General features: G+C 38.1%; 3 protein-coding genes across 4 annotated transcripts; 2 read left to right on the forward strand and 1 right to left on the reverse strand.

Annotated features, from left to right (window-relative positions):
- The first annotated feature begins 46 nt into the window (after positions 1 to 46).
- LOC121728949 (alkylated DNA repair protein alkB homolog 8) lies at positions 47 to 17,362 on the forward strand. The gene is made up of 10 exons (XM_042117297.1): positions 47 to 51; positions 9,160 to 9,165; positions 12,342 to 12,482; positions 13,291 to 13,528; positions 13,952 to 14,266; positions 15,154 to 15,313; positions 15,580 to 15,838; positions 16,155 to 16,310; positions 16,621 to 16,782; positions 16,939 to 17,362. Exons 3-10 carry the CDS (start codon positions 12,387 to 12,389, stop codon positions 17,350 to 17,352), a joined length of 1,800 nt encoding a protein of 599 aa, XP_041973231.1. The 5' UTR covers positions 47 to 51; positions 9,160 to 9,165; positions 12,342 to 12,386; the 3' UTR covers positions 17,353 to 17,362.
- Positions 4,574 to 8,793, forward strand: LOC121728957 (clathrin light chain). Of its 2 annotated transcripts, XM_042117315.1 has the most exons (6): positions 4,574 to 4,818; positions 5,792 to 5,947; positions 6,205 to 6,316; positions 6,711 to 6,722; positions 7,575 to 7,760; positions 8,227 to 8,793. In XM_042117315.1, exons 1-6 carry the CDS (start codon positions 4,653 to 4,655, stop codon positions 8,234 to 8,236), a joined length of 642 nt encoding a protein of 213 aa, XP_041973249.1. In that variant the 5' UTR covers positions 4,574 to 4,652; the 3' UTR covers positions 8,237 to 8,793. The 2 variants fall into 2 exon arrangements, with proteins under 2 accessions (XP_041973249.1, XP_041973250.1); XM_042117316.1 differs by lacking the exon at positions 6,711 to 6,722.
- On the reverse strand, positions 9,265 to 10,743 carry LOC121728951 (phosphatidylinositol N-acetylglucosaminyltransferase subunit A). Its single transcript, XM_042117303.1, has one exon. It carries the CDS (start codon positions 10,555 to 10,557, stop codon positions 9,265 to 9,267), a length of 1,293 nt encoding a protein of 430 aa, XP_041973237.1. The 5' UTR covers positions 10,558 to 10,743.
- Positions 17,363 to 17,789: the final 427 nt, after the last annotated feature.

The raw sequence follows: 17,789 nt of genomic DNA on the forward strand, positions 1-17,789 counted from the left end.
ATTTATTTTAATTTCGCAGGCAAAGGATATTTCATCCCTGAACAAGTAAAGGTGCCGGGAATACACGGGACAATATGTCGTTTCGATCGATCGTCAAGATAATCGTTCAATTGATCTTTTGAACGTAAAATCGTTTGCGATATTGCTACACACGTACAATTTGTCGTTCGATTTTAACATCGAGGAGATAAATCGTTACGATAATTGTCCCGTGTATGGCCACCTTAAAACCCGACAGCAGTGAGCAGACCATAAACTTAATGTCGGCTGTACACTCTCGCCGAGACACAGCGAGGCGGCCCGAGTGCGAGAGTGTAAATGGGTGCGCTCGCCTCATCTCGCCTGTCTCGGACCCTCTCGGTCCGGTGTCGGTATTTTGCGCCCGAGACAAAGGGTCTCGCGAGAAAAGCGAGCGCATTACTGTACACTCTCGCGTTTTTTCACTACTAGTCGCGCCGCTAGACAGTGCAGAACAGAAAAATAACAATAATAAACGTCATTATCAGTCATTATCTGTGAGAAATAAAATTAAATATGATTATAGATCTTTGGATTACATTGATATCTTTCGATGCATAGAGAAAAATAATGGTCCATCTTCTCTGAGTTCATAACTGCAATTGAACTAAGCGAGAATGTACATGATCGCACTCGGGCAAGGGGCTCTCGCACGAGACTCTCGCCCGAGAGCTCTCGGCGAAAGTGTACAGCCGACATAATGGAGCAGACTACGTCGAAGAACTAACGTAACGTCTATTGATCCAACGAATACTATCATTGAGATACTATAATACTTCATCTATGAATACTATACTCACAAGGAGCTATGATTTATCAAACTGTATCATTGCCCATTGGTATCAGCCATCAGGCCTGCACTGGCCTGCAGTTTGCCAGTTGCCTGCAGTAAGCTCTGCGATTTAAATTAGGTATTTAAGAAAAAATCACGTCACTCGCCGGGAATGTGAAAGAGTGATGTTGTGTTTTTGTCATAAACTTAAAATATACTATGGTTTTTGTATTATTTTCCTAATGGGTTTGTTTTAAGTGTAATATTGGTAGGATATTAACCTTATTCCTTATCGTGCACAAGTGTAGGAAAGTGATGCAAAATCCAGAAACGTGCTATTTTGTGTTCCCTCGGTCATCCCTCTATCGAAAATTTTAGTAAAGCCGAAAGCGCCTTACTGAATCGACCGACTTGACTTCTTGACTGTATGTAGGTATTGACTTTTACTTAGGGGGATATTGGATCCGAGATCATTGAGTCAATGATATTGGATAATGTAATATAGACATATGATTCATTTCTTCCTTGATCATAGATTTTTGACATTTGCTGAGAGATTGGATCCAATACGGTCATAGAAATAGGTGTTGCCAGTTATTTGATATAAAAAAGACTTTTTAATTTCTTGTTCGTTAATATGTTTCAAATAATGTAATGTAATATGAGACGGACCGACTCTTGGAGCACCTGCAAGCTGCTTCTGATTTTGTGCAGCAGCAGATCCCATCCGCAGAGATCATAATACTTGGCGACTTTAATGCCCACCACGCCGACTAGCTCAATTCCAGTAAAACTGATCATGCGGGGAGATATGTCTGCAACTTTGCCCTTGCGAACGACTTGACACAACTGGTTACTACGCCTACGCGAATCCCAGATGTGGATGGTCAGAATCCTTCCTTGTTAGATCTCCTACTGACTTCAAATCTTGACGGCTACCAAATATCCGTAACCGCACCACTTGGTTCATCGGATTATTGCCTTGTTAGGAGTTATGTGCCACTTACGACGGTGTTAAGACAGCGCGCTGTTAAATACCGTCGTGTGTGGCACTACAAGTCAGCTGACTGGGATGGGATGCGGTCGTTTTTTGCATCCTATCCTTGGGGGCACGTGTGCTTCTCGCCGGATGATCCCGACAACACTGCCAACTCTGTTGCCGATGTGGTGATGCAGGGGATGGAACTTTTCATTCCGACCTCTGTAGTACCAACTGGCGGCAGATTTCGTCCCTGGTTTGGTTCATCCCCCAAAAAAGCTTCTCGCCGGAAGCAGGAGGCATACCAATCCTGGGCCAACGCAGTGTCTGCTCGGGATTTAAATACCAGCACATATAAAAAGGAGTACAACCTTGCCTCTAGGTAACTCAAGAAAGAGATTACTCGGGCAAAGCAACAGCACGTCAATAGAATTGGCAAGAGACTTGAGTGCCTCCCCTCGGGAACCCGCGCATTCTGGTCTCTGGCCAAAGCTATTGAAGGAAATTTCTGCAAGCCAACCCTACCATCCCTACACGTAGGAAATGGATCGTTGGCCCAGGACGCAAAGGACAAAGCCGATCTTCTGGGCAAGCTCTTTGCGTCAAACTCGACCCTGGATGACGGGGGGCAGAAACCGCCGACCATACCGCGATGCACGAGCATCATGTCGGATATTCGGTTTCATCAGCGCTCAGTGCGAAAAGCCCGGAGGGCTTTTCGCACTCCCCATTCCCTTGATATCCAAAAGTCGAGTGGGCCTTACGGAATCCCGCCTATTGTGTTGAAAAAGTGTGCTCCAGAGTTGGCTACGGTCTTGACGCGTCTTTTTCGGCTCTCCTATTCCAATGGCATCGTCCCGGCTTCCTGGAAGACAGCCTTGGTGCACCCGATCCCCAAAAAAGGTGACCGCTCAAATCCTTCCAACTACAGACCAATCGCTATAACCTCTCTCTTCTCGAAGAATCCATTATCAATAGCCAGCTTCTTCGATACTTGGACGGCCAGGGATTGCTAAGCGACAAACAATACGGGTTCCGTAAGGATCGCTCGGCTGGTGATCTCTTGGCATACCTGACTCATCGTTGGGCTCAGGCAATTGAGTCTAAGGGAGAGGTATTGGCTGTTAGTTTGGACATTGCGAAGGCCTTTGATCGGGTTTGGCATAAAGCGCTGCTATCAAAGCTTCCATCATACGGGCTGTCCGAGAAATTATGTAAGTGGGTCACTAGTTTCTTAGCAGACAGAAGCATAAAGGTCGTAGTTGACGGCGAATGCTCGGAAACTCAGTCTGTTAATGCTGGTGTCCCTCAGGGCTGTGTGCTATCGCCTACTCTATTCATACTGCATATCAATGACATGATACAAACCAACGGCATTCATTGCTATGCGGATGATAGTACAGGTGATGCTGTATATACCGGCTCCCCTAATATTTCTCGGCAAAATGTCACTGAGAGTCGAAACGAACTTGTGTCTAAGGTGGAGAATTCATTGGAGAAGGTCTCTGAATGGGGTAGACGTAACTTAGTCCAATTCAACCCCACCAAGACACAAGTCTGCACGTTCACCACTAAAAAGTCACCAATGGTCGTTTATCCTCGTTTCGAGGGCACATCTTTAACCATCTCCCCTAGCAGTGAGATACTTGGCGTCAATATATCGAGCGAAGTCCAGTTCCGATATCATCTTGAGGGAAAGGCCAAATTATCCTCGAAGAAGCTTGGTGTTCTTAACAGAGCGAGACAGTACTTCAGTCCGGACCAACGCCTACAACTCTACAAAGCGCAGGTTCGGCCTCATATGGAATATTGTTCTCATCTCTGGGCAGGGGCGCCAAAATACCAACTGCTCCCTCTGGATCGTATCCAACGAAGGGCTGCTCGAATTGTTGACTGCCATAGTGTTTCAAACAGCTTGGACCCCCTGGAATTACGCCGAGATGTAGCTTCACTCTGCATCCTCTATCGGTTGTATCACGGGGAGTGCTCTGAGGAATTGTTCGGAATCATACCACCTGCAACTTTTCGCTATCGTCCCACGCGAAAAACATACCATCCTCATCACCTTGATGAGTGGCAGTCTTCCACAGTGCGTTTTTCGCGTAACTTTCTGCCACGCACTGTAAAACTCTGGAATGAACTGTCACCAGCAGTATTTCCGGACCGATACGACCTGCAAACCTTCAAGAAAAGAGCGTATTCCCTCTTAAAATGCCAGCAATGCACCTGCAGCTCTTCTGATGTTGCGAGTGTCCATGGGCGACGGTAGTTGCTTACCATCAGGTGACCCGTTTGCTCGTTTGCCCCCTTATTTAATAAAAAAATATATATATTTTTCTAATTAAATACTTGGATAATCTTGCAGAAATAACAAAAAACAAGCCATATTAAAAATGACGATGTCTTTTGACAAATCGAATTCTCTGAGATCTAGTAACCCTGACGTCAATACCTGTCAGCGCTAGCACTCTCCATTGGCTGTTGAAATCACATATGACGTAAAATAGGTCCAATGAAATATGATAATATAATATGCAGATATGATCAAATGATCATATATATTGGATCCTATATATGATCATAGAAATTATCATATATAAATGATAATGTAATACCCCCCTTAGACTAGACTTTAGACCTGACAATATAGGAAAACGATGCTGAAAATTGTATTATAGAATATTGTTTTCTCGTCATATTAATCATACTCGACACTGGCCAATGGCCATGGCTATATAGCCGAAGTGCCATAATATGAAAAAAAAAACATTCTTCTTCTTTTTTTGATTTCGTCAATCGTCACTTGTGTTATTTGTCATTTGTCAATCGGTGATAATTTTTCGGGTAATTTGTCCCAATTTTACTCAACAATAAAATTCAAATATGGATGAATTCGCCGATAATTTTGTTCAACCAGAAGTAGATCCTGCAGCAGAATTTTTAGCTCGTGAACAAAATCAGCTAGCTGGTCTTGAAGATGATCTGGAGACTAGCGCACCGCCCCCTGTCGCTACCTCAACATCGCCAAGCGGACTTGACGATTTCGTTGGTAAAAAGAATAATTATACTTTATTTACTTGTTTGTTTCATATTATAAAGATTCATACGTATGTTTTCACGGCTTGATTTTGTATTAATTTTGAAGATAATACAAGTCTCATTGTTAGTATTCCTAAGGTAGGTACTGCATATAGTTGCCTTGGTTTTACATATTATAATAGCTAGCCATTTGAGTATTCGATAAAACACGAATAAAATGAGTAAATGACATTTTCTAAAAATGATTCCTAGCTAGATCGATTTATTGCCCCTGAAACCCCCTATATATTCAATTTCATGAAAATCGTTGGAGCCTATTCCGAGATTACAATAGGGATGATGACAAGGTCAAAGATTAGCGAATTTTGTTAATAAAATAAAGAAATCACGGTAAAAAAATAAGTGTTCCCAAAATTTCAGCTTGATAGCATTTGTATTTTTTTGTTATGCGCCTTCAAAGTTGGGTATTCAAGTCGAATTTTTTTTCCAATTAAATTTCTTAATTCATGAAGCCCTAAGCGGCCGCATCCGACCGCGATAACAATAGATAAGCTATTTTGTCTCATTATTCCACGATCGATGGGAATTTGTATACAATTAGATAACTTATGCATTTAAAAGCAACTTTTGTTATGAAGCCACTTTCATAAACGCAATATTATAATATATTTAATATACCTGTTGAACAAAGTTGTCTCCCAGTGCGTACAAACTACGAAATACTGACGTCATACTTTCGTAGCACTTTGTATGGAGCGTTTCGGGCAGGACTTTTTTATGAGATATTTGAATTGTCATATCTTGGAGAATTTTTAAGCTATCAGAGTCATAGTCATCATGCCTATTATATGTATATATACAAGAATTGCTTATTTAAAGATATAAGATTAATTAATACAGTTTGGTTATGTTAATAATAGTTCTAGTTGAAATTTGTGTTGCATGTTTTATTTTATTGCTTTTTCTTTTTTTTCTGCACTAAGAAATCCCAAGCTCAGCCGATTTTGACGCCAATGATCTGTTAGACGAGGAACCGGCTCCAGCTGCGCAGCCTATGACAGTCTTCAAGCAGGAAAGAGAGGAACCAGAAAAGATCAGATTGTGGCGAGAGGAACAGAAGAAGAGACTTCAAGAGAAAGGTGATTTCATTTGATTCTTTATAAAAGTTATGGCTAGTTTCTGAGCAGTTAACAAATCAACAACGCTATGGAAAAGTTAAAAACCTGTCATTAAACATTGTTTACATAAAGCTATCTATTAGTCTACTGTCTATCATAATGATTGGGGTATACATGGGGTATTCTTCTTATTAATATTGTCTTTCTTCATAAGCACCTGACATTATTGTGTTATTTTAATAGTGTAAAAATAAATCAGTGAATTAAAAATTTTGCAGATGAGGAAGAGGAGAGAAAAAAACAGGAAATGCTAAAAGTGGCTAAAAAGGAGTTAGAAGATTGGTACAAAACACATGAGGAACAAATAGCTAAGACTAAGGCGGCCAATAGGTAATGTTTTAAAGTTTAAGTAATATGCATGATCAATAGTAAAACATTGCAGAGCTTTAAATTAGTTACAAAATACCCTCTTACTAATAAAAATCCACAGTGTACTACTCGACCAAGCCAACTAGACAAATGTCAAAGCTTGCTCTCTCGCACTAGTTAACTTGGTCGAGTAGTATACACAGCTGTTATGCAAACATTATATTATGTCTGTATACACAGTGTGGATCTTTTTATTTGTAAGAAATTAAAATTACACAATATACAATACATATTAATTACAATTGAAATAATAATATTATGTATTACTATAATTATTCTGTACAATGCACTGATAGTAGTTAGCTTTAATAGTTATTATTAATAATCTTTTTCTTTTTTTTTCTGATGCTGGCAGGGAATCTGCTAAGTAAGTACTTTAGTGAATATTGAGGAAAACTAACACTTTTTGTTTTGAAGTGGGTAAAGGGAAAAAAATATTGTTTTACTTACTTGAAGGTACCTCAAAATGAAATTGTTTTGGTTATACAGTACTAACTTGAGGTGGTAGCCATTGTTGTTTTTGTTGTCATCATTTCATGAATTCACTATATTATATGGTATACTTACTATAATATTATACTACCTAATACCTTATTGCTAAACAGAAATATACCACTGATTCTTAACACAATCAGTTAAATAGTTCAACAATTACTAATGAAATAAGCTGATTTATGTATGTACACAATTACAATAATCTGCTTATTTCGTTACATACCACAACATGTTTGTAAACTTGTAAGGTGTAGCAAAAATCAGACATAAAGTCTGATAATAATTTGATATCTTTACATAATTTATTAACCATATCTATAAAAACTCGAAATTTGGAGATAGAGGCTGTTTGAGAGAATAGTACCGTATGTCATTGTTGTTTATTTATTGTATTAGAAAAATAAAAAAATATGTATTCTGTATAATATGTATTGTACACTTGTTGTATTTTATTTAGTCATAATGACACTGTTATAATATATTATAATGACAATTTTATATTTTTTTCTAATTTTTTTAGTTTATTTTTATTTAGTAAAAGATGGCCCCGTGCGAGTATCATACGCCGGTTCTTCTTGCTGGGTTAGTTACCGAACCGGTAGTAGGTACCAGTATAGTCCCGACTCCCGACGTTCAGATAATATTTGAAAAAAATTATTCTGATTAAAAAAATTGAGTTTGAGTTTGTATACCTTTTTAATTTACTGACATAATTTATGCACAGGAACGCAGAGAAGGCTCTAGCTAGAGGTTCCGAGGGAGCTTGGGAGGAGGGCAAAGAGTGGGCCTTAGTGTCAGAGCTGTGTGAGTTCGGTGGTAAGCGGGCGAGGGACGTCGCACGCTTGCGCTCCATAGTGCTACAGCTGAAGCAGCAGGGCGTGCGCCCCAAGTATCCGCCTCGTGCTAAAGTGTAAGTGTTTTATAGCTAAAACACTCGTCTCTCTAGTCACTCATTACGCCCGGGTTGCAACAGTAACAAAAACTTGATATTAAACTTGGTCTTTTATTATCCCAAAACTAACAACCGTTCATTCAGACAAGGCCTCACGCAGTGACTGCCCGTCCTCTCTCGCATACATCGCCTCCCAGACACAAAACTGCTGACACTTGCACATTCACACATACATGGTCTGTGTGAATGTGATGAATAAATCCACGCCTTCCACGGTCAAGTTTCCATTGTACATGTGTTTGACAAGCTGTCGTTGTCAGAATAAGAAACTATGGCTAGTAAATATTTATGCTAGCCATCTTTTAGCAGGGTAATAAAAGTTGTAATACCAGGATGACATTACCAAGATTTTTGTTATTGATCGGACTGTTTTTCTTAAAATATGGACCACATTTTATTACATTCATTTTCTTTTCTTTTGCAGGTCTGCTTAAGTATCAAGAATAAGGATACATCATTGGTTAATAATATGTTACTTTTATATGAATTATACATCAGTAAAGGATTGTTATCCGTCTTAGTAACATAGCATCAGTTAATATAATTTTTTATTTATGTGCCTAAAAATTAAAACTTGTATTTAAATATACCACGACTTAATAGGTGTTTTATATTTCTTTAAATATTATGTTAAAAATTTTGGTGTTGAGAGCTAATTAATTTAAAGGTTAATGTGAGGTTCAAAAAATTTATGATCATAATAATAATAATAATATATGCCTGACATATTATTTAGTACCTAAGCAAATTATTTCACTATAGAACAGATTCCACTCTAGTTTTGTTATAATAGTTTTAATAATACGGGCCAAGTATAATCAGCCTGTAATTAGCAGAGAAATATTTTGTTTGTATTACTTATAACTGCAAGCAAGTTTAATACTATGATAAAATTATGCCCTGTAATTTTTAGCTTTAACTACACTTCAAGTTTCAACTGTATATTATAAATTATAATACATAGTACTTTAATAAAGATCATTCCAAAATATATTATGATGCTTTAAGTACCTACTAGATAAACACAATGCTGTTGCCAAATTTGTGTAATGGACATACCTACTTTCCTGGGGTAAATTAAGATCAATGGTTTGGGTTCAACTATATTTAGTTGAACCCAAACCATCAAGTTAATACACGTGTAAAAACCAAGAAAAACAATAAAGCTTTTTGAACATGGTGGGGGATACAGTAGCCATGTCATCTACATCTATGGCGTATGACACGGCTTACGCGTCACGAGAAAATTGTATGCCACCACGACTGAAAGTCTTCAAAAATGTGTGCCGCATTGAATTGGTTAATGTAATGTGAAAAGGTAACAGACAGACAGTGTCTGTCACATTTATAATATCAGTATTTTGTTTTAATATTTATTATGAATTATGTGTCTTCTGAATAGGATGAGGGCAAGAAGTTTACACCGATGAGGGTAATGAAAAAGAAATAAATTTCTTAAATATCATATTTTTAAATTTTTGGCAATATCTATATGCTTTCTTTTGTAAATTTTTTCAACAAGTCTCAGTAATAAATACATTAAACTAATCACTAAGAGGAATGGCCAGACTCCGCATGTGAGGTAGCTGCGTAACTGCTGTCCCAGCGGTTTATTTTTGTTCAACAAAATCTTGTCATACACAATCTCTGTCCTACGACTGACATCCATCCAGTTGTACATGTTTCTTATCATTATATTGCACTTATAAGGACAAAGAAAATTGCCCTGTTTCAAATCACTTATAGCAAGTTCTAGACCTCCAATAATACTGTCTACATTGGGTTCCGTCAGGTATATCATGTTTTCAGGTAACACCTCAGGTATGCCGCCCACTCTGGTAGATACAACCTTCAAACCGCAAGCGGCAGCTTCGACTATGGCCATACAATACGCTTCAGTGAGGGAAGTATTCAGAAATATATCTCCTTTGACTAGTACATCTCTCACTTCAGAGTGTTTTAAACTTCCTAGTAGTGTGACACAGTCTTGGAAGCCCTTCCTCTCTCGCACTTCTTGCAACAGCCACATCTTCGGCCCATCACCTCCAACAATGAATCTGATGTTAGGGTTCTGTGAGCACAACTCAGTGATCACGGCAGCCATTAAATCTACTCCTTTCCTGTAAACCAGCCTAGAAACAATTACTATAGTGATTACATTTTTATCTCTTTTGCTCGGATCAGGAGTAAATGTATAAGCATCCACTGCATTAGGTATGACTGATACCTTGTGTGCTTTTACCTTGGCTCGCAACACAGTGTTCTCCTTGCCGGTGTGAGACACACAGATGCAATGATCACACTCACACAAACACATTTGTAAATATTTATTGGTGAGTACTGCAGACATATCGGCAAATCCAAACAGACTATGATCCGTGAACACTGTCTTTAGACCCATAAGCTTGCCGATGATGGACACTTCGTGGGCCAGTACACTGAATGCTGAATGACCGTGTACGATCTGAATGCACTCTCTGATTAAAATGTACCTGACTAATGCTATATTACATATCATAGTAGGCAATGCACACTGTGAGTAGAAAACTCGTATAGGTAAGTAGTAAACTTTGAGCCCTCCAGTTAAATACCTCACCCCTACACGGTCTCCATAACAGTGAGTAATAACAATTACTTTGTGACCATTTTTGATCAAGCACTGTGACAAGTTATATATATGCTCTTCAACACCTCCCGTGTTGGGATAGAAGAAATCGGATGCCATGCAAATAGCATGTCTTCTACTGGTTTTCATTGGTTTTAAACAATTTAGAAGCTAATTCTACTATTACATTAAAAGCCTAAAATGGTTTTCCTTCAACTTCAGTCTGTGTAGACCGCAGCCTTGTTTGCTTTATGCATAACTTTAATAACCATACAATAACGCCGATGAACACACTATCTTTATTTAAATTAATGAAAAATAGCACGATTTACAAAAGTAAAAAATCTTTGGGGCTAATTTTGATTTTTAACACTTCTTCATCTTTTTTTATTTTTCTTAATTCTTATTATGGCACTTCGGCTAACCAATGCCAGTGTCGAGTATAATATTATAACCTCTCAAGCGTGATAATTCTATATATTACAAAAACGGCGGGAAAACATTTTCTATATCACAATTTTCATCATCGGTTTTCTAAATCGTCATGTCCGTCAGGTCTAAATTTTTCCCAATATTTGATCTATCTCTGGTTTTGCCCTACTACTACTATATTATAGAGATATTATGAATAGCTCACATAAAGCCGGCGCCAGACATGGGCTTCAAAGTTTGAGCAAACTTTGCACAATTAGGAAAATGCCAGCAATAACTTTGCACAAATAGGCAAATGTCAGTGCCACACTTGGCGGATTTGCGTATTTGATCACATGTCTGGCGCCCGCTTAATTAAACAATAAAGACAATATTTTATGTCAATTCAATGTTAGAGCTGCGATCGGTTGTATGTCAAAACAGAGATAGATTGAATATTGGAAACGGCCGTAAGTATAAAGACAATATAGTCAAGAAGTTATGTCGGTCGATTCAATAAAAGTGGTAGACGCTTTATTGAAACTTTTGATGTAGTTTTGGAGGGAACACAAAATAGCACGTTTCTAGATATTGCATCACTTTCCTACACTTGTGCACGATAAGGAATATCTAATGGTTAATATGCTACCAATATTACACATTAAAAAGTTAAAAACCCAGTTAAAACACAATTTTTGAAAAATAATACAAAAACACAACATCACTCAGCAGTCAGTACTCTTTCACATTCCCGGCAAAACTCCTCTCTTCATCTTTTCAGTTCTCACTTCTCTGATTAGTTTTTATTAATCGTAGTCTCTGATCCACTTTTATATCGCGCCCTCAGAACATTACCATATTGCTATACTGTGACATTACCTACTTCTAAAATCTGTGATCTCGCCTCTGACAAGCACATTATTAACCACAGATTACTAGTATATATGTTAATACCTCTATTTATTATACTGTCGCTCCCGCAGACGCGGGAGGCTTAAAAAAAACTGCACAAAAAGGAAGGAGAGGGAGTTTTTGGGAGAATGTGAAAGAGTGATGTTGTGTTTTTATATTATTTTCCTAAATTGTGTTATCTGGGTTTTTAATGTGTAATATTGGTAGGATATTAACCATTAAATATTCGTTATCGTGCACAAGTGTGGGAAAGTGATGTAGTAACCAGAAACGTGCTCTTTTGTGTTCCCTCCAAAACTCCATCAAAAGTTTCAGTAAAGCGTCCTACCACTTTACTGAATCGACCGACTTGACTTCTTGACTGTATTGACTTTATACTTAGACTTTGGACCTGACTGACCTGACGATAATATATAAAAAATTGTATTAAAGAATATTGTTTTCCCGCCATAATATTATACTCGACACTGGCCATGGTTTTAGCCGAAGTGCCATTATATGAAAAAAAAAAAAAGGAAGGAGAGGAATAATAATCATATGTTTTCAATCGGTGTTTATGTTTTAGGTGTGTTTTAGGTTAGAAATTTTTTTAAAACCAAGATAAAACAAAGTATTTTTATCCTACTAAACAGTTACTACACGTAATTTATAAAGGTATGGAGGAGCTCAGAAAAGTGGAGCGCAAGAGAAAACGATTTTCTATTCGCTTAAAAACTTCCAAAGGGATTACCTGCACGGATACTCCAAGTCCGGTATAATATTTAGATATTTGTTTAGTAAAAGATATTTAGAAATTAACAAATGTGGAAACACTACATAGTGTTACTTCCAAATATGTAACATTGAGATACTTGGCGTCAACATATCGAGCGAAGTCCAGTTCCGATATCATCTTGAGGGTAAGGCCAAATTAGCCTCAAAGAAGCTTGGCGTTCTTAACAGAGCGAGACAGTACTTCAGTCCGGACCAACGCCTACAACTCTACAAGGCGCAGGTTCGGCCTCATATGGAATATTGTTCTCATCTCTGGGCAGGGGCGCCAAAATACCAACTGCTCCCTCTGGATCGTATCCAACGAAGGGCTGCTCGAATTGTTGACTGCCATAGTGTTTCAAACAGCTTGGACCCCCTGGAATTACGCCGAGATGTTGCTTCACTCTGCATCCTCTATCGGTTGTATCACGGGGAGTGCTCTGAGGAATTGTTCGGAATCATACCACCTGCAACTTTTCGCTATCGTCCCACGCGAAAAACATACCATCCTCATCACCTTGATGAGTGGCAGTCTTCCACAGTGCGTTTTTCGCATAACTTTCTGCCGCGCACTGTAAAACTCTGGAATGGGCTGTCACCAGCAGTATTTCCGGACCGATACGACCTGCAAACCTTCAAGAAAAGAGCGTATACCCTCTTAAAAGGCCGGCAACGCACCTGCAGCTCTTCTGATGTTGCGAGTGTCCATGGGCGACGGTAGTTGCTTACCATCAGGTGACCTGTTTGCTCGTTTGCCCCCTTATTTAATAAAAAAAAAAAAAAAATTTCAATCTAAAATGTTTTCAGAATGTCGTCCTGTGTAACGTCGGTCAAGCAACAGGCTTTGATAAAGAATCCTTGTTACAATTAATATCGCAGCTTCCAGAAAATGTGCAAGTATCTAAATTCATTGCTGAAAAGGGTGAATCATATTCGTTTGTAGTTTTCAACAATGGAACCAGTGCAAAAATATTTTTTGAAAAGTTTAATGGAAAAAGTTGTAATGTAGACCGCACAGTTGTTTATATGAGCTATGTAGAAGATGGTAAGTCAATTTTTATTTATTTTAGCATGTTAACACCTCCATTGTGGGTATCGCACACACAATAGATTTTCAATTGAGAAGCTGGCGAACAGAATCGGATTAGTCCGTGAGAAAAAAAAATCACAGTGGTTAAAAACCTGGTATCAACTACTACTACTACTGAACTAATTCGGTTTTGTTTGAAAATTGACTTTTTAAAGCCTTTTTACTGGTTTTGATTGAAAATATTAACAGGGATTGACGCAGATGGGTCAAGAGAAGACAATTCGAAAAAAAAAACTTTCACACTGTCCAGTACTGTCCAGTTTTGTTCACCAGCTCCTCAATTGTTATGCGGCAGCCGACTGCTGCTTGGGGATTGATAGTTTAATAAAACATGTTATTGTTGATACTGCTGATTGCAAACTTATTATTATTTTTCAGTACCAAAGAATGAAGTTGTATGTCCAGCGGTAAACCCACAAGGTTTGCATTTATTAGAAAATTTCATCAGTGATGAAGAGGAAATGTTGCTTATCAATTTATTTGATTGGGTTGAGGAAGCCAATCTGAAGAATCGTCAGGTGAAACACTATGGATATGAGTTTAGATATGGAAGCAATGATGTAGACTTGAGTGCTCCTCTGTCAGAGAAGATCCCACCAGAATGTGATATTCTGTGGCAAAGAATCAGAGAGTCTGGGTTCAACATTGATACTCCTGATCAATTGACGGTAAACAAGTATAGCCCAGGCCAAGGTAATTTGATTTAAAATCTTATTCAGTGTTCTAAAGTTTAGAACAATGAAATTATGTTAAAATATTATATTATACAACTACTAATATTTGACGACCTCTGTGGCTGTTGGTAGCTCAAGCCAGGGGTCGCGGGTTCGAATCCCGTCAACGAAACAAAAAGTTTTTCAAAGTTCCTGGGTCATGGATGTGTATTAAATATGTGGATCATATAATAAAAATAAAAAAAATTTAAATATATTATGTAATAATATGTATAACTATGAAAAGTATTAACATAATTATATCCGTTGTCTGGTACCCGTAATACAAGTCCTTCAGGTACTTAGCACGGGGCCAGACTGATGTGGTGAGAAGCGTCCATAGATATTATTATTATTATTAATATAATATTAACACAACAAATATCATATAGATTATTGAGCAATGTTTTGCTTAACACACCTGGTAAAAAAAATGTGACCCTTTGCATTTTTTATCATGCTTCAAGTATGATTATGAATATATATCCCTTGGTTAGAATTCTCCTACTTAATATAGTTTTTTACTAAAATAGTTTCTCAACCTCTGGCAACCCCTTACAGAAGCTTTGCAACCCTCTATGGCAGTGGTCTTCAACCTTTTCTTTCATGCAGGCCACAAACATGTTTTGGTCTTGCTGTCGAGGGCTGCAACAATTTTAAAAAATGTTCTTCAAAATTAACGATTTAAAAATGGAATAAAAATCACGACTTTCACGACGACTTTACATTATTATTTTGCGGGTGGGCGTGAATTTCAAAATGGTTTAACACTACGCGGGCCACAAAGTATTTGCTGTCATTATCTATCCAGTGATGTTTCTAGCTTAACACACAAGTTTTTACTTACATTATAGTTTTATTTCACAGGTATACCATCCCATGTGGACAGACATAGTCCATTTGGTTACACCATCCTGTCACTCTCGTTGGGGTCTCAAGTGGTGATGGACTGGAAACGTCATAGCGGAGAATATATACCAGTAGTTGTTCCAGCTAGATCCCTACTGATTATGACAGGTGAAGCTAGGTAAATTGATGTAGTTTTTGATTATGTTAAATGGCCATTCTAATAAGATGTTTAAAAAAATTATGTATTGTTTCTATATTTTATAACTGCTTCTCTTCCAAAAAAAAGTTATACAGTTTAAAAATGTTAGCTAAAGATTGTTCCTGTCTTTGTTTATGTTCATTAATAAGTATCGTTTTCAAAGACAAGGATGAAGACCTTTTAGTAATTAATCAACGATATAAATATTAATTGTATACATTGTTCATAATTTTATACATCTCCAGATATGACTGGCAACATGGTATTCAACCGCGGACCTGGGACCCCATTATAGAGAAAAGGTTGCTCGACAAGGAAGAAGTTAAAGTAATAACTAGTGACACAGAGCCGAGGGGAACTAGAATATCTCTAACATTCCGCAAAACTAGGCAAGGACCATGCGAGTGTGGATACAAGGTGCTTTGCGATAGCTCCGGTGCAAAATCAGCTGATGATATTGATGGTGAACTGGCGTCCAATTTGGAGGAATTGCATGTGCATCAGGTATATTAAAAATTGTTAAGTTTATGTGTTCCTAAGCAAAGAATCCACTTTCCGGATGTCGATAGGCATTTAAATAAAGGAAAATATGAATCTCATGAATAAATGTCTATAATTATTTTGAGAAAAGTTAAAATGAAATAAAATTGTAAATGTTTTTCCTAAAGTTTTTTTAATCTAGTTTGTGATGAATTCCAAAAAATATGGAAAATGCTCTTCCCTGCACAGCTGCAGTTTGATATTATAATGTACCTTAGTATCAGCAGAGACCAGCCATTTATTACTCTATGGTATCAGTCATGTTCTATATCACTTGTAGGTGTATGAACAAATAGCTGGACACTTCAGTTCGACGCGACACAAGCCTTGGCCAAAAGTCATAGAATTTTTAAAAAGCACCCCTGTTGGCTCCATAGTCTTTGACTTAGGTGCAGGAAACGGAAAGAACATATTAAAAAGGACAGATATTGCTCAGGTATTTGTGAAATTAACATTACGTTATGAAAATATGTATATCTTTAAACAAGCAATTCTTGTATATATATTATATATAATTGGAATCTCGGAATCGGCTCCAACGATTTCCATGAAATTTAGTATATAGGGGGTTTCGGGGGCGATAAATCGATCTAGCTAGGAATCATTTTTAGAAAATGTCATTTTATTCGTGTTTTATCGAATACCGAGCCAAGCTCGGTCAAATAGCTAGTGTAATATAATTTGTCAACTTCCGCATCCAAAACTTCGCGATTCATTATGTTATTACTTATTTAATTATTTTACAGATAGCGTGCGAGCGCAGCGTAGGCCTGGTGTCGGAGTGCGGCGCGCAGTGCGCGGGTATGTGCGCAGGCGCAGTGCGGCTCGACATACTCACCGCGCCGTTGTGCGACGCGCGCGCCGACCGAGTAATATGTATTGCGGTCATACATCATTTCAGCAGTCACGTAAGTAGATCAGTGGCCTTATTCATAATACGTTATTCGACTCCGATTCGATAAAATTCGCGTCTATTCAGACCGAATCGCAAATAATATCTAGGACAGTACCATAAGCATCTCTGTCTCATAATATGGGGAGTAAAATACATTCTTGCATAACAGGCCAGACGACTGCAAGCCGTCGGTACAATCGCGCGGCTATTGCGGCCAGGTGGACTCGCCTTAATCACAGTATGGGCGAAGGATCAGAAGAAGTCCTCCTACCTCTGCAAAAGCAAGGAAAACCAGGATCCAAAAACCCATGCTACGGTTGGCGGACTTAACTTACCCGTGCACGAAAATAGAACACAATTCCAACATAATGACCTCCTTGTACCTTGGAGGTTGCGGAGAGTAGTTGACAAGAAAGACGATAAAAAATGCGAGAACAAATTAGGCGATCCAGACACGACATTGCTTCGATATTACCACGTGTTCGAAGAAGGAGAATTGGACAAGCTCTGTGGGGCCGAGCTTGTGGTCGAACAAAGTTTCTTCGAGGAAGGCAACTGGTGTGTGATTTGTAGGAAAGTTTAAAGAACCAAAACTATAAAGAATAGTGCACACAAGCGGGCCGCATTTTCCATGCATGTTTTATGACGATAGATCAGGATAAAAAAAGATCATCATTTCGGGTAAACTGAAGAAGTGACCATAATTTGCCAACATTACAGTATAGTGTAAACTGTAAAAAATACGATAATTATTGTCTATTGTAAATAATATAATCACATAATATAATATTGCTTTTAATAATTTATAAAATATTGAATTTCTTTTCTGAAAATATAAACGCCACATATGAGCTACTTCTGTTCTAATATTATAAATGGGAAAGTGTTTCTTTCTGTCTGTCTGTTACTTCTTCACGCCTAAACTGCTTTTTGGTATGGAAATACTAAAGCGTCTCCCAGACAGACGCGGCCTGCGGTGACGGTGGCGGTGGCGGTCAGTTGGATGACTTGAGAGTTCTA

Source organism: Aricia agestis, chromosome 7 (genome assembly GCF_905147365.1).
Source record: "Aricia agestis chromosome 7, ilAriAges1.1, whole genome shotgun sequence".
NCBI lineage: Eukaryota > Metazoa > Arthropoda > Insecta > Lepidoptera > Lycaenidae > Aricia > Aricia agestis.

Excerpts from the sequence above, each read along its gene's own strand:
- LOC121728949 (XM_042117297.1), top strand. The coding sequence starts at position 12,387 with ATGGAGGAGCTCAGAAAAGTGGAGCGCAAGAGAAAACGATTTTCTATT. Across the intron at positions 16,311-16,620 it reads AAAGGACAGATATTGCTCAG|ATAGCGTGCGAGCGCAGCGT; the intron begins GTATTTGTGAAA and ends ATTATTTTACAG. Across the intron at positions 16,783-16,938 it reads TACATCATTTCAGCAGTCAC|GCCAGACGACTGCAAGCCGT; the intron begins GTAAGTAGATCA and ends CTTGCATAACAG.
- LOC121728957 (XM_042117315.1), top strand. The coding sequence starts at position 4,653 with ATGGATGAATTCGCCGATAATTTTGTTCAACCAGAAGTAGATCCTGCA. Across the intron at positions 4,819-5,791 it reads CGGACTTGACGATTTCGTTG|AAATCCCAAGCTCAGCCGAT; the intron begins GTAAAAAGAATA and ends TTCTGCACTAAG. Across the intron at positions 5,948-6,204 it reads GAAGAGACTTCAAGAGAAAG|ATGAGGAAGAGGAGAGAAAA; the intron begins GTGATTTCATTT and ends AAAATTTTGCAG.
- LOC121728951 (XM_042117303.1), bottom strand. The coding sequence starts at position 10,557 with ATGAAAACCAGTAGAAGACATGCTATTTGCATGGCATCCGATTTCTTC.